At 41.3% G+C, this 13,677-nt stretch overlaps 1 protein-coding gene and 1 long non-coding RNA gene across 4 annotated transcripts in view; one reads left to right on the forward strand and one right to left on the reverse strand.

Annotated features, from left to right (window-relative positions):
• Nucleotides 1-13,677, forward strand: part of LOC138265228 (uncharacterized) — a 288,749-nt gene that overhangs the window by 27,090 nt on the left and 247,982 nt on the right. The window lies entirely within an intron of this gene.
• The window catches only part of CAMKK2 (calcium/calmodulin dependent protein kinase kinase 2), a 255,254-nt gene continuing 243,581 nt past the window's right edge, over nt 2,005-13,677 (reverse strand). The window contains exon 16 of one of the 3 annotated variants that reach the window (XM_069214894.1): nt 2,005-6,095. In XM_069214894.1, the coding sequence (XP_069070995.1) occupies nt 6,020-6,095 (76 nt within the window). In that variant the 3' untranslated portion in view covers nt 2,005-6,019. The remainder of the gene's footprint in view (nt 6,096-13,677) is intronic. The other 2 variants (XM_069214893.1, XM_069214896.1) reach the window with 2 other exon arrangements.

Below are 13,677 nucleotides of genomic sequence, written 5' to 3' on the forward strand. Positions count from 1 at the left end.
CTAACGCCATATTTATACTATGGCGTTAGAGGCGTCTAGCGCCAAAGTTCCCGGAATGTGCGTCATTTTTTAGCGTGAACCCCTTCCTTGCGTTAATGATATGCAAGGGAGGCGTTCCCGTCTAAAAAATGACTCCCAGGCCTTTACGTGGTATTTATACTCCCGGGCAAAAGAGACGCCCGGGAGTGGGCGTGGCTAAAAACGGCGCATTTGCGCCGCTTTTTAACGCCTGGGTCAGGCATGGCGTTAAGGGACAAGTGGGCTCAAAATGAGCCCAGAGTGCCCTCCCCTGCCCCCAGGGACCCCCCCTGCCACCCTTGCCCACCCCAGGAGGACAGCCAAGGACGGAGGGACCCACCCCAGGGACATTCAGGTAAGTTCAGGTAAGTATTTTTTTTTTTTTTTTTGTGGCATAGGGGGGCCTGATTTGTGCCCCCCTACATGCCACTATGCCCAATGACCATGCCCAGGGGACAGAAGTCCCCTGGGCATGGCCATTGGGCAAGGGGGCATGACTCCTATCTTTACAATGATAGGAGTCATGTTGATGGGGGATGGGCGTCGAAAATAAATGGCGCAAGTCGGGTTACGATGATTTTTTCGACGTAACCTGACTTGCCCCATTTTAAGACGCCCATGCGCCATTTTCCCCCTACGCCGGCGCTGCCTGGTGTACGTGGTTTTTCTCGCGCACACCAGGCAGCGCCGGTCTGCTTGCGCCGGCTAACGCCATTCAATAAATACGGCGCCCGCATGGCGCTTCAGAATGGCGTTAGCCGGCGCAAAACTTTTTGACGCTAAACTGCGTTAGCGCAGTTTAGCGTCAAAAAGTATAAATATGGGCCTAAATATAAAACAGTTAGAATTGTGCTTCAAATGCCCTCATTTTTAGGTCACAGGATTTCTGTAACCATGTTTTAGATTTTTATTACGAAGTGGCTGGCAATCATTGTCATGTATTAGAGCATTTAAGTCCAAGTGTCTCGCAATGGTGTTCCCTCAAGAGAACTGGACACATATGTAGAGGGACAAGTTAATCCAGAGTGTTTTGCTGGGTTTAGTGAGCATGAGAGGAACAATGGCCTCAATCTTTGGGATATACATATATTGGTTTAAGGAACTGTTTTCCAGTTATGTTGAGCTTCAATGTGAACTATCGCAGGGTAAACGAAATCTCAGTGGAAAGTTCTCAGGTTGATCTTGTGTCACTGGGAGCAGCCCTTTCACAGTCAGGAAATAACTCTATAACCAAGAGTACAGTAGCAATATATAACAGAAGGTGAAGGAAGAGTAACTCTTAAGAGAAACTGAGGAATGACAATGGAGGAAAGGACCTGAAAGTGAAAAAGGATGTAACATTGACCAAATTAACCAAATTCACTGAATAAAGGTAGAGCCTTTAAATCAAAGTTTATGCTGCATCTTGCCGAATGAAGCAGATCAGCTATGTCTAAGGATCCAGAATGTGACAGTGTGTTATATAAATGCTCTTAATAATAGTAATGGGATCTTGTATTGTGGGGCCCTCCTTGAGATGGAGGACACACAGCCCCATCTGTGTCAAGGAACAGTAATGAGGAATTTAGAAAAGTTAGACAAGACTTTGTCGAAGACTGATGCAAGAACAGACTCAATGAAAAGACACAGAAGTTAAATACAAGCATGAATATAGTGAGGCAGATCACCATAGCTCCTGAGCCACGACCTGCATGGCACACCACATAAAAGATATGGAGATGAATGCAGATATCTAGGGCACTAGAAACTTGAACTGTGTCCTTTTGAGAAACAACAAGGTGTGGTGAGGCTCTTGTTTAACTTGTTTGGTATTGTGCTATTAAAAGAGACTCAAGTCATGCATTGTAAACTATTATTTACCCTGCATTCCCATGAATGTTTTCAGTATCTAAATGTGACATACTGTAAATTGGATCATTTATAAAGAATGTGACTATTAGCTACCAGAAGTCAAATAGTTCATCACTTAAAGAAACACAATGATTTTGTAGTTTTACAAGTCGTTTATTTCAAGTTTACAGATAAGCTTGGTACATTATTGAAAAAGCACCTAAGTTGTTTGTTAATAATATTAAAGTGTTAAATACACTGTGTTTCAAAAATATACAGCTAGTAACGAAAAATGCATAGTAAAAAGATCAGGACTAAACACAAGCATTAGCTTTGATTAAAATACACTTAAAAAGAAGCAAATTCACTAAAAAACAGCTTTCAATACACAACACTTTATCATCTTCACTGACAAAAAATAAAATGGCTGCACAGGCCTTGAGTTTATTTAAAGCTGTCCACATATATGGCATCGTCTAATAAACCCAAAGAATATAATCTTGGGCCTATTTCCAGCCAAATGTTGAATCTGTTTTAAAGATGTTGAGGATTTTCTGCCCAAGGCAATATTTATATAAAATGAAAATATTACCATAAGGCACCCAAACTTGACATCAACACTGGCAAAGACATGGGTTTACACATCAGCTTAACACACTTTAGGTCTCCTGCAGTAGTAACAAAAGATGACACTGTTTTCTCTGGTTTTCATTAAATTTCATTCCACAATGTAAGAAATCTAAAGCATGATCATTGTGTGTGTTTGTTGCATACAGGAGGAAAATTGCAGACTTCGCTACCCAGTGTAACAGTCTTCTATGGGCCTTTTGTAACTTTAATGTTCAAAGCAGAGTAGTTTGGTACTTCTGCAATCAGTAGTCCATGTAAATGCCTGCATTGAAATGTACTACCATAAATAAGCCATTATTATCCTTCACTCCAACTAGCATTCAACTCTTAAATTTAATAAACAATGGCACTATGCCTTTTAAGAGTTAGAACTCACCAGTAAGAAGTATATAATACACATAAAATCTTCAAAACCTTTCCAAACGGTAAATAAATAGATGCAGTTCTATAATAATTTCCATTTTGTTAACAATAAATCAAAAATAAAGTTTTTGCTTATTTCTTTTAGCAGAATAGTTGTAAAACATTTTGTTTTTTTCTGATAAGTGAGGTATCTTCAATAATGCCAAAAGGTTTAAAAAAGTTAAGAATCCTGATCAACCGACTTCTCAGTATAAAAATGCAAAGAACTGTAATGACTGTTCATGGAAGTTGTAAGCGATTTTAGTCAAGTGCATGCCAAATGTGAACTGCTAATGTTTTTGTGTCCTTAAAGGACCCTGTGGACAGTTCATGGAAGTTGTACAATTTATTATAGGAATTCCACAACCTTGTTCCTGAGCCAACTGATCGTCCCAGTGAATAACTAAGAAGTCTGTTCTTGGAAGTTGTTACAAGTTATCAAATAAATGATGTAGCCATTACTGAGGCAAGTGATAATCCAAATCAAATAACAGTGAGAACTGTCTGTGAAAGTTATGAGTCATTATACAAAGCATGCTGCTACAATGATGAGCTAATCAATCTCCCAAATAAAATACTAATGTAAACTGTTTATGGAAGTTGTACCTGATATTATAAAAACGTGCAACGGCACTAACGAACCAACAGTTATCCATTGAAAGAAGCATAAAATCATTACAGGTGTTATACCGGTTCTCACAAAATAGGTAAGTGAATTTTAAGTACTTCCACTCTCATGGAGCCATGACATAATGTTAGAAAAAGAGTTGTACAAGTTCTCTGACATTAGGTAGCTGAGATTCAGTAGTCCAATAACCAAAATGTTTCATCACAAATCTTCTGATAAATGTTGTAAATGAATTGTTGTCATGTGAGCCCCATACATAAATAACCATGCTTTCCTATCATGAGTTTAAAACTTTATGCATCTCAGTCAGTGAGTCAACTGAGGATGCCACTAAAAGCATCCCAGTTGGACATGTCCTGAGAAACTATGCAGCTGAGTCCAGTGAGTGTCAAAAGAAGGGAATATTAAAGTTTTAGCATAGTAGCTGTGCAACTTCTGAGAAATTACTGAGCTGTGCTTGTGAGCCAAGATTAAAGACATATGCAGCTGTGTAGTGTCTTACACACACAATACTGGCCCATTTGATCTTCTTGAAGATTTCATTCATTTCATTGAAATTGCACCAGAAATAGCATCAATGACAAGAGTTCATGCAAGTGGTCTGTTGTGACAATTGTAAGGTCTATTTGTGGGAGTTCTACAGGTTTGTGCACTAACCACACTGGTCACATTACTACTACAACTAATTGTCTCTCTACCGAAGACATCATGAACGTTGTATATGTTCTATCACTAGCCATGCATGCCATTTCACTAAGCACTTACCAGTGAAACTGAAAATATTTATTCTAACACTTGACAACTACAAAGACAAGTGACAACTGATTTACAACAAAAAATTGCATTGAATTACAAGTAAGACACACAAGGCAACTGATTTTTTTTTAACTTAATAACTTTTTGGCAAGTACTTTTTCACACTCTTGCATGCTTTGTAGGATATACCTGTAAGGATGTATATGACATCAATGACATCTAAAGGACAGTCAATGGTCAACATATGTTCCCAAAATATATCTACAACTAGCTCTAAGTTAAATCACTGACTTTCTATTAGGAGGATTTTAGTTTAAAAGTATTTATCCAAACTGACTACAGCATATGAATATTTTATTACAAAAAAGTATACATTAGATGCATTTGTCAATCACTAAGATGGGTTTAAAAGATATTTTTTCCATATAAAACTTTACTAATCTTCAACTATTCACAATAATAAGCGATTTGCCACTGAATACATAGGAAAGCAAACCACAGGTCGAAGCTTTGGAAAAATAAAACACGGGCAGTTGATGTGATATATATTTATGCAATAAAACTTCAAATGGGTTGCTATTCTATATGGACAACATGAACTGCAAAAGCAGAACCTTGTTTCTACAATTATATTTCGGCCATGTAATGCACATGGAAGCGTTAGATTTGAGGTTGAATCGATCCTCCTATGCTTTACAAATTACCATATTCTGTATACTGCCTAATAAATGTGTTTCGATTAAAACAGCGCACGTTCCCTTAAACTTAATTCCAACTATGTACACACACATTCAATGTTGGCTGAACTCCAAGCCCTTTATAAAACCTTTTCCTTCATGACCACACTTTAAATACCCATTCCTGAATAGGGCTAGCACTGTTGGCCCAATTACAAACCTTTGGACTAAGGTGGCAGTGGGGTCAAACAACTTTGGCCTGGCTCAAATGTGTAATCGACTGCTGGCTTTAATCTCAAGTGATAATTTCCCACCTTGCTCACAAAGTTTACAAATTACTCACACGTGGTATCAACTGCAGCCACTGGGATGGCTATCAGGAGTTACCTGCCAACCTTGCTCCCAAGCATTAACACCTACCACCTTCACCCACCCACAAGTGGTCAGAATTACTGGCCTTACTTGCAAATATTACCAACCACCATCCGTGCTTGCAAACTATTGAGAGCCACCATACTTGATTACAAATCTTATCAACTTCTAAGAACAAGCATCCTTGTTGACAAGTGTTAACTCTCTGTACCTGTGGAGGACATGTGTTTTCCTAGTGCATAGTCCGGAAACCGCAGTCTAATGGCCAGCACTGTCGGCAATTCTCTTGGATAGGAGTGCCATACATGTGATTTCACACACCTATGGTTCAATGTTATGTGTTGGTAAAGTATTTGTCATGGGCAGTTTTCAGGGCCCCTCCATTCATGTTTGCGCTGACAATCTCTGGTCTCTTCAGTGCCCCTGGGGTGCAAATGTTCATGTTTTTGCTTTCAAGAACATGCCAGCGATAAGTGCCACTTCAAAGAGCAGCATAAGCGGGAAACCATCTTTCAGGGCTGGCACTGTGGCACCTCGCATTGTGGTTCTCGGTACAGCATGCAGCGACAGAAGCTCTTCACCTCGCATTGTACAATGATTAGTAGGGCCATGCCATGCGACACATATGTTGCTCAAAGTGGCCATTCCTGCAGACAGAGGAAGACAGGTCTCGGTAGGAAGTGTGCCGGCTGCTGAGCTGTCGGCTTCAGGAAAGAACCTCATATTCTCCAACATCAGGGAGTTCGGTGCCCCTCAGGCTCTCCTCACTGCCTTGTTTCCTGCTTGAAATGGAAAAAGGGAAATATAGTTTTTTCATATATTCAGCCTATGATTTAGCTGAAAAATCACATTGAGATTTTCATGCATTGCTTGATCCCACTAAGGCAGTGGTTTTCAAACTTGTTAATGCCGCGCCCCTCCAGTCGGAAAAAATGAATCATCGGGCCCCCCTTCAGGATTTTTCATAACTATTCTATTAAGTTGGCAATGTTTAAATAAGTCTAGACTTATTCAAACATTGCAGTTAAGTCTGTTACCTATTTACAAATGCAATAAACATTTTTCTGCTTAAAACAAAGAACTATTATCTGCATAATCTTTCTTTTGGCCAGAGTCTGGCGCCCTCCCCCTCCCCCTGGGTTCACTTGAGGCCCCCCTAGGGGGGCCTGCCCCTTAGTTTGAAGACCCCTGCACTAAGGGATTGGGAACACCCTCCATTATCCTTACCCATCGTCCCTGCTCCCTATTGTCTCACAGCAGAGCACATCCACAGGCTCTCATTCTGAATGCCATGGAATTCTAGACTGGGCTGGTCTCAACTTTATCCTTGCCTGCTTCCACCCTGCTGCTTGCTCCCTATCCTCTCACTGCAGAACACATCAGGCCCTCTTTCTGAATGCCACCGAATTCCAGATTGGGCGAATCTCTCCTGACAACATCCAGAAGCAGAATCCTGAGTGATGCAGTATACCCCAGGTGTTTCTGTAGATGCATTCAGCAGGTCAAACCTGGTGGATTTTGATCCCAAAAATGGCCTAGAATTGGGGAATCATCAGCGGGGCTCTGAACAGTAACACAATTTTTCTCAGTAAGCACCCTTTCTATAAGAGACACCTTGTAATATATGGGTACATTTTCATTACAAAATGACTAAGCCACATACAGCCAGATTTGTCAAGGTTTTGCATCTTCTTTGTGTTATCAAACCACACAAAGCCACCTTGTGTGGCCCTGAGTGGCTTGCTAGATCCGGAGTAACGCATGGCAGTGGAAATCGCTGTCTTGTGTTACTCTGCTCCAGGGAGATGTTCCACAGGTGTAGCATGTGTGTTCCCACGCATCCACCATTGTATTTTTGTGCATTCCCAGATTTACCATTAGTGGTAGACCTGGGGATGTGTCAAAATGCTACGCCTTCACAGGTGAGGCGTAACAAGGGCAAATATGTTTATTTCTCCTTGTTTTTTCCTCTTTCTATGTGTGCATTCTGCAGCACACCTAGGAAGAGGAAAACGCCTCTGACAATTCTCAGAGGCATTTTCCTCTGCCCTGCAATGCAGGCACCCTTGCACCATGACTCAAAGGTACCCGCGTTGGGGCAAGGCAACCGAAAATGCGACAGCACTAGGAAAGGAATACAGCATATGTTAATTATGGCCCATTCCTGCCCATTCACACAGTGCAGTAATGTGGCTTGTTGCCTTGCGTGAAAAAATTATAAATATGGGCCATAGTATTAGTACCATCTGGGATAAAACCACAGCCCCCATCATCATGACTTTGATCTAACCATACCATGTACATTATTGATTCAAGTAATGGTTGGATCCCTCCTCCTTCACACCAGCCCATCTGAGAGGAGAATGCAGATCACTGGTTCAGCCCAGATAGAAATACCAGACACAACTTATGTCCCGATTGTGCAATGTGTCTTCAGTCCAGGAAAAGAAATGTCCCCGACAGCACTTTTGGAATGAAGGAACAAGCGCCTTCTTGTGGAAGACTTTAAAAATTAACACCTTAAAAATCTCTGAGGCTCAAAGTGCTCAAGCATGACTTCTGCATTTGGCTTTTGTTCCATCCACCAAGATGAAAGTCTTTCTTGAAAGAAGCTTAACCACAGGCGGCCAGCTGCTAAAAATCTTTAAGTACTACCCTGGCTAGGACTGGATTTAGTTCCCAAAAGGCAGTCTGATGCGTTACTGCAGGAACCTGACCCATCAGGCCCGCATGGTGTCTCTTTGTGGCTCTTTTGGCCTTGGAGAAGGACTCAACTGCCCTGTTCTGATAGATCTCAATGGCAATGAGGTATGTTTTGAATATCAGTCATTACAATGAAAACAAAAACAACTCATTCAAAGAGTTGAGGGTTTGTTTACAAGCCTCTTGTGCAACCCGTACGTCACTTTATATATGGGAAAAAGTGTCGCACCTGTGGCGCAAGGGGCTTGTAAATAAGCCCCACTGTAAATTTAGCAACACAAACAGTTACAACGCATTTTATTTTAATACAATGCAAACAACATTAACCACACATGCTATTAGAATGAGGGAATGTTATATATTTTAACTGTTTATAAATAATTTAATAACAAATACTGTTTAAAATTATAGCCCATTCCTAAATTTGTCACTCCAACATTAAATTTAATTAATATTTTATAAAATACTTTTTTGCAACTTAATTATTCATTTTTAGGCTAATATTGCTTGATTTAATATCAATTCATATGTCAAGTACTTTTTCTATATTTTATAATAATTGAAAAATCTAATCTAGAATTTATGTAAACATTTGTAAATTAATCCACTGTGGCGGCAGTCTATCGTGGATTTCAGGAGGAGCATGCTTTCTATTGCGAGGACAATATTTTAACAACACAGTGCCATCTATTGGCACTGAGACGTAACAACGTATAAGCCATTATTTATCCTACTGACTTTAATTCACATTTCTATAATTATAAAAACTCAATCATAAAAAATAATTCTGTTTTCGAACTCAAATAGTAACTACACTTTTTTAAAAAGTATGTATAAAACATGTTATGTTACTATGTAGCATTTAAATGTGTTATAAATGTTAGATGATGTAAATGACATGGTGCATAAAAAAGTTGTTGTAAATGTTAGTCAAGGTGAATGATCCATTGTACAGGTAACGTACCGTATTGCAGGCATCCACCTACACACTGGTACATGATATGTGACACAGAATAGACATGGCATCACTACATGAACCTTTGAGTATGTTGGTGAGTGTCCCTCGTGCCCAGAAACAGAACCTCAGCCGATTCCTCTTATACTGAGTTCTATTGGAGAATTTGCTGGCAGTCACATAACCCCCAAGGTCCCTGAGTTGGGACTTGGACGTGCAAAGTTTATCTCATCAGAAACCATGGGCCATATTTACAAGTGGCTCGTGTCGCCAGTGCATCACTTTTTTTGACGCACCGATGGAGCGGGCTGCAGGGTCAAATCTACAAGGCCACACAAAGCCACTTTGCATGGCTTTACTTAGCCTTGTAGATATGGAGTAAGGCAACGCAGCGTAGGTCGCTGCGTTGCCTTACTCTGCGTCAAAGAGGCGTTCCATGTTTGTTGCAGTGGGTGTTCCCATGCAACACTGTGGATTTTGACACATTCCCAGATTTACAAGGTTTTGTAAACCTGGGAATGCGTAAAAAGCCTCCACCTCCCCAGGGGAGTCATAAGAGAGGTGCAACAAGGAGAAATACCTTTATTTCTCCTCGTTTCCTCCCTTTTCTATGTTTTCAGCATTCTGCAGCACAAATAGAAAGAGGAAAATCCTCTTGCGATTGTTTTTGTGAAGGAAAGTGTCCTTTCCTGCACAAAAACAATCATATCACGCAACACAGGCACCATTGCACTATAGTGCAAGAGTGCCTTAGGCAGCAATTTGTGCACCAGCACAGGGGACAAGGCCAGAAATGCACTGTATCTTGTAGATAGGGTGCATTCCTGCCCATTTCCTTTGATGCAGGGCAGCGCAGTGCAGCAAGAGGCTTGTGGTGCTGCCCCGCGTTACAAGTTTGTAAATATGGCCCCATGTGCTCAAGCTGAGCAATGTGTTAGAGGTGAGGGACTCCCATTCACTCCATGAACCTTGGAGGTCCTTCCTCTGCAGCAAGTGAATGTTGTCACTCTGAAGAAGATGGAGAATGTTTATGAAAAAGACTTGCCCGGGCCTGTAGGATAATAGCAATCCTTGGGTTCTCATTGTTCTTCTGCATGGCCCTAGTGATGAGAGTTGTAGGGAAGGCATACATGAACACCTCTATCCGATCCAACATCTGGCCATCTCCTGGGAATCAGGACCTCTGCCCACCCAACAGGCGAGCTGACTGCACTTGGGGTTCCAATGAGTTGCAAAGTTGTCTATGGGTTGACAGCCCAGGTCTCAAAGATGGGGATGAGGACTTCCTAGCAAATTTCATGTGTGTGACAATGTAGATGCCAGCGATGGCTGTCTACGAAGGCTATTGGTTTAAAAAAAAAAAAAACACAGAAAAGATAATCAGTAGATTAAGGAATTTTAGGAATGAGTTAGCGTTTTGTATAATGAGAGAAGAGTGACAGAAGTGGATGTTTGATGAAAACACATGGAAGGCCAACTCTTCAGCATATCTCAGTGAGATACATGTAAATATAGACAATCTTAAGGGACATCATTTACTTAATCCTTCATTATCCTGAAAAGATGGCATTAATTCGAACCTTGTGGCTCAACACTGGGCACTGATGCTAGAAATGGATAAACGTAAGTGATGCTTTTCATTTTTGGATGTCAAAAACACCTCACTACCCCATCCTAGCACAGCCAATAATATGTGAGGACCACGAAGTGGAGGTGAAATTAGAGCACTGCTTACAGAGAGGGGCACAGCCATAGCACGATCACACTAAGATGGAGCCAAGTGTAACAGGCAGATGTGGAGCGGAGCAACTGATGAGAGAAATGCTGTGGGACCAAGGACAATCCAAACGTTCAGGAAGATAACGCTGTGAAGATGTTGGATTCTGAGCAGTGGAACAAAAAGACAAACATGTAGGGAACAAGACGACAGGAACCTGTAGAGTTTGCAGGAGTGCAGGGCTCCCACGAAAAGCTTTGGCATTGCTTTGTAAGATGTGTGTCAGGCATGCAGACACGACACACATACCATGCATCTGGGGACCGAATGAACCATACATGAGTCTACAGTTTCACAAGACCCATTTTAGATCAACCACATGATAACAGGTCAGAAGGAAGTCGTTTTATGAGTAATGAAGCCTACCTGCTGAACTTGCAAACTTTGTAATGCACAACTATTCTCTGACCAATCAAAAATGTAATGAAATATAAATTAAGCTCTAAAGGACATGGTATTGTTCAATTAATTATAATTCTGGCCATGGCATGTATTTTCTAGGTATAGAAACTAGTAAAGGTTCTGAATAAATGAATGAATTCAGAAGCTTATATCTATTCATTATTCATTCATGCGCTCATTACAGGTTCTGCTCACAGAGTCTACCGAAAAAGTAAATCAACTTCCGGTACCATATGATTCCTTCCGATACTCTCTCCGTGGCCTGGGTAACAAGTAGTCGCTGGGCAAAGAGACAAACTCCTACTGAACCAGGAGCACCATTTAAGGGCAGCTGTGGGTAAGGGTTGTTGCAACTACCCTGAACTGCTTTGCAACTTCTCCGATTCAACCAATATGACAACTGATCTTTCTATATTGTTACTTTTTGCCAAGTTTTGTGGCTGGTTTATTGCTCCTGCCAGTGCTCAATAGGAGTAGGGCAGATGGGCTGGCCCCACAACATCTCAGACCAGCAGGAACAGACTCCTCTGAGCTGCAATGGACCACAGCCCAAGAACGACAGTCAATGAGACTGAAGTTCAAATTATTCTGAACCTTTTCCAAAACATGCAGGTGAACTTGTCAAAAATACTTACACAAGTTGATACTGCAAAGCATGCCCAGTTGCGATGTGATTAGTAAACCCAGATTTAATCAGAAAAGAAGTGGAGTTAGAAATACCAGGGGCAAGGGTGCAATTCTCTGACTTCCTCACCCCAACCTTCGACACTAACCAAACCTAGCAACGTTCAAAAGAAATTTGAAGACAAGACTCTTCAAGGGGCTTTCTGCTGCCCACCAGAGGGAAGGGCCCGCAAAGCTCGCGTCTCCTTATACAGGGAGTGCAGAATTATTAGGCAAGTTGTATTTTTGAGGATTAATTTTATTATTGAACAACAACCATGTTCTCAATGAACCCAAAAAACTCATTAATATCAAAGCTGAATATTTTTGGAAGTAGTTTTTAGTTTGTTTTTAGTTTTAGCTATGTTAGGGGGATATCTGTGTGTGCAGGTGACTATTACTGTGCATAATTATTAGGCAACTTAACAAAAAAAAATATATACCCATTTCAATTATTTATTATTACCAGTGAAACCAATATAACATCTCAACATTCACAAATATACATTTCTGACATTCAAAAACAAAACAAAAACAAATCAGTGACCAATATAGCCACCTTTCTTTGCAAGGACACTCAAAAGCCTGCCATCCATGGATTCTGTCAGTGTTTTGATCTGTTCACCATCAACATTGCGTGCAGCAGCAACCTCAGCCTCCCAGACACTGTTCAGAGAGGTGTACTGTTTTCCCTCCTTGTAAATCTCACATTTGATGATGGACCACAGGTTCTCAATGGGGTTCAGATCAGGTGAACAAGGAGGCCATGTCATTAGATTTCCTTCTTTTATACCCTTTCTTGCCAGCCACGCTGTGGAGTACTTGGACGCGTGTGATGGAGCATTGTCCTGCATGAAAACCATGTTTTTCTTGAAGGATGCAGACTTCTTCCTGTACCACTGCTTGAAGAAGGTGTCTTCCAGGAACTGGCAGTAGGACTGGGAGTTGAGCTTGACTCCATCCTCAACCCGAAAAGGCCCCACAAGCTCATCTTTGATGATATCAGCCCAAACCAGTACTCCACCTCCACCTTGCTGGCGTCTGAGTCGGACTGGAGCTCTCTGCCCTTTACCAATCCAGCCACGGGCCCATCCATCTGGCCCATCAAGACTCACTCTCATTTCATCAGTCCATAAAACCTTAGAAAAATCAGTCTTGAGATATTTCTTGGCCCAGTCTGGACGTTTCAGCTTGTGTGTCTTGTTCAGTGGTGGTCGTCTTTCAGCCTTTCTTACCTTGGCCATGTCTCTGAGTATTGCACACCTTGTGCTTTTGGGCACTCCAGTGATGTTGCAGCTCTGAAATATGGCCAAACTGGTGGCAAGTGGCATCGTGGCAGCTGCACGCTTGACTTTTCTCAGTTCATGGGCAGTTATTTTGCGCCTTGGTTTTTCCACACGCTTCTTGCGACCCTGTTGACTATTTTGAATGAAACGCTTGATTGTTCGATGATCACGCTTCAGAAGCTTTGCAATGTTAAGAGTGCTGCATCCCTCTGCAAGATATCTCACTATTTTTGACTTTTCTGAGCCTGTCAAGTCCTTCTTTTGACCCATTTTGCCAAAGGAAAGGAAGTTGCCTAATAATTATGCACACCTGATATAGGGTGTTGATGTCATTAGACCACACCCCTTCTCATTACAGAGATGCACATCACCTAATATGCTTAATTGGTAGTAGGCGTTCGAGCCTATACAGCTTGGAGTAAGACAACATGCATAAAGAGGATGATGTGGTCAAAATACTCATTTGCCTAATAATTCTGCACTGCCTGTATTGCATCACATCAGTGAAGATCTACCAATGGGCTGCATTCATCGCTTACTGACACTTCTACACCATGGGAGAAGTCTGAAAAGATGCA

Source organism: Pleurodeles waltl, chromosome 11 (assembly GCF_031143425.1).
Source record: "Pleurodeles waltl isolate 20211129_DDA chromosome 11, aPleWal1.hap1.20221129, whole genome shotgun sequence".
NCBI lineage: Eukaryota > Metazoa > Chordata > Amphibia > Caudata > Salamandridae > Pleurodeles > Pleurodeles waltl.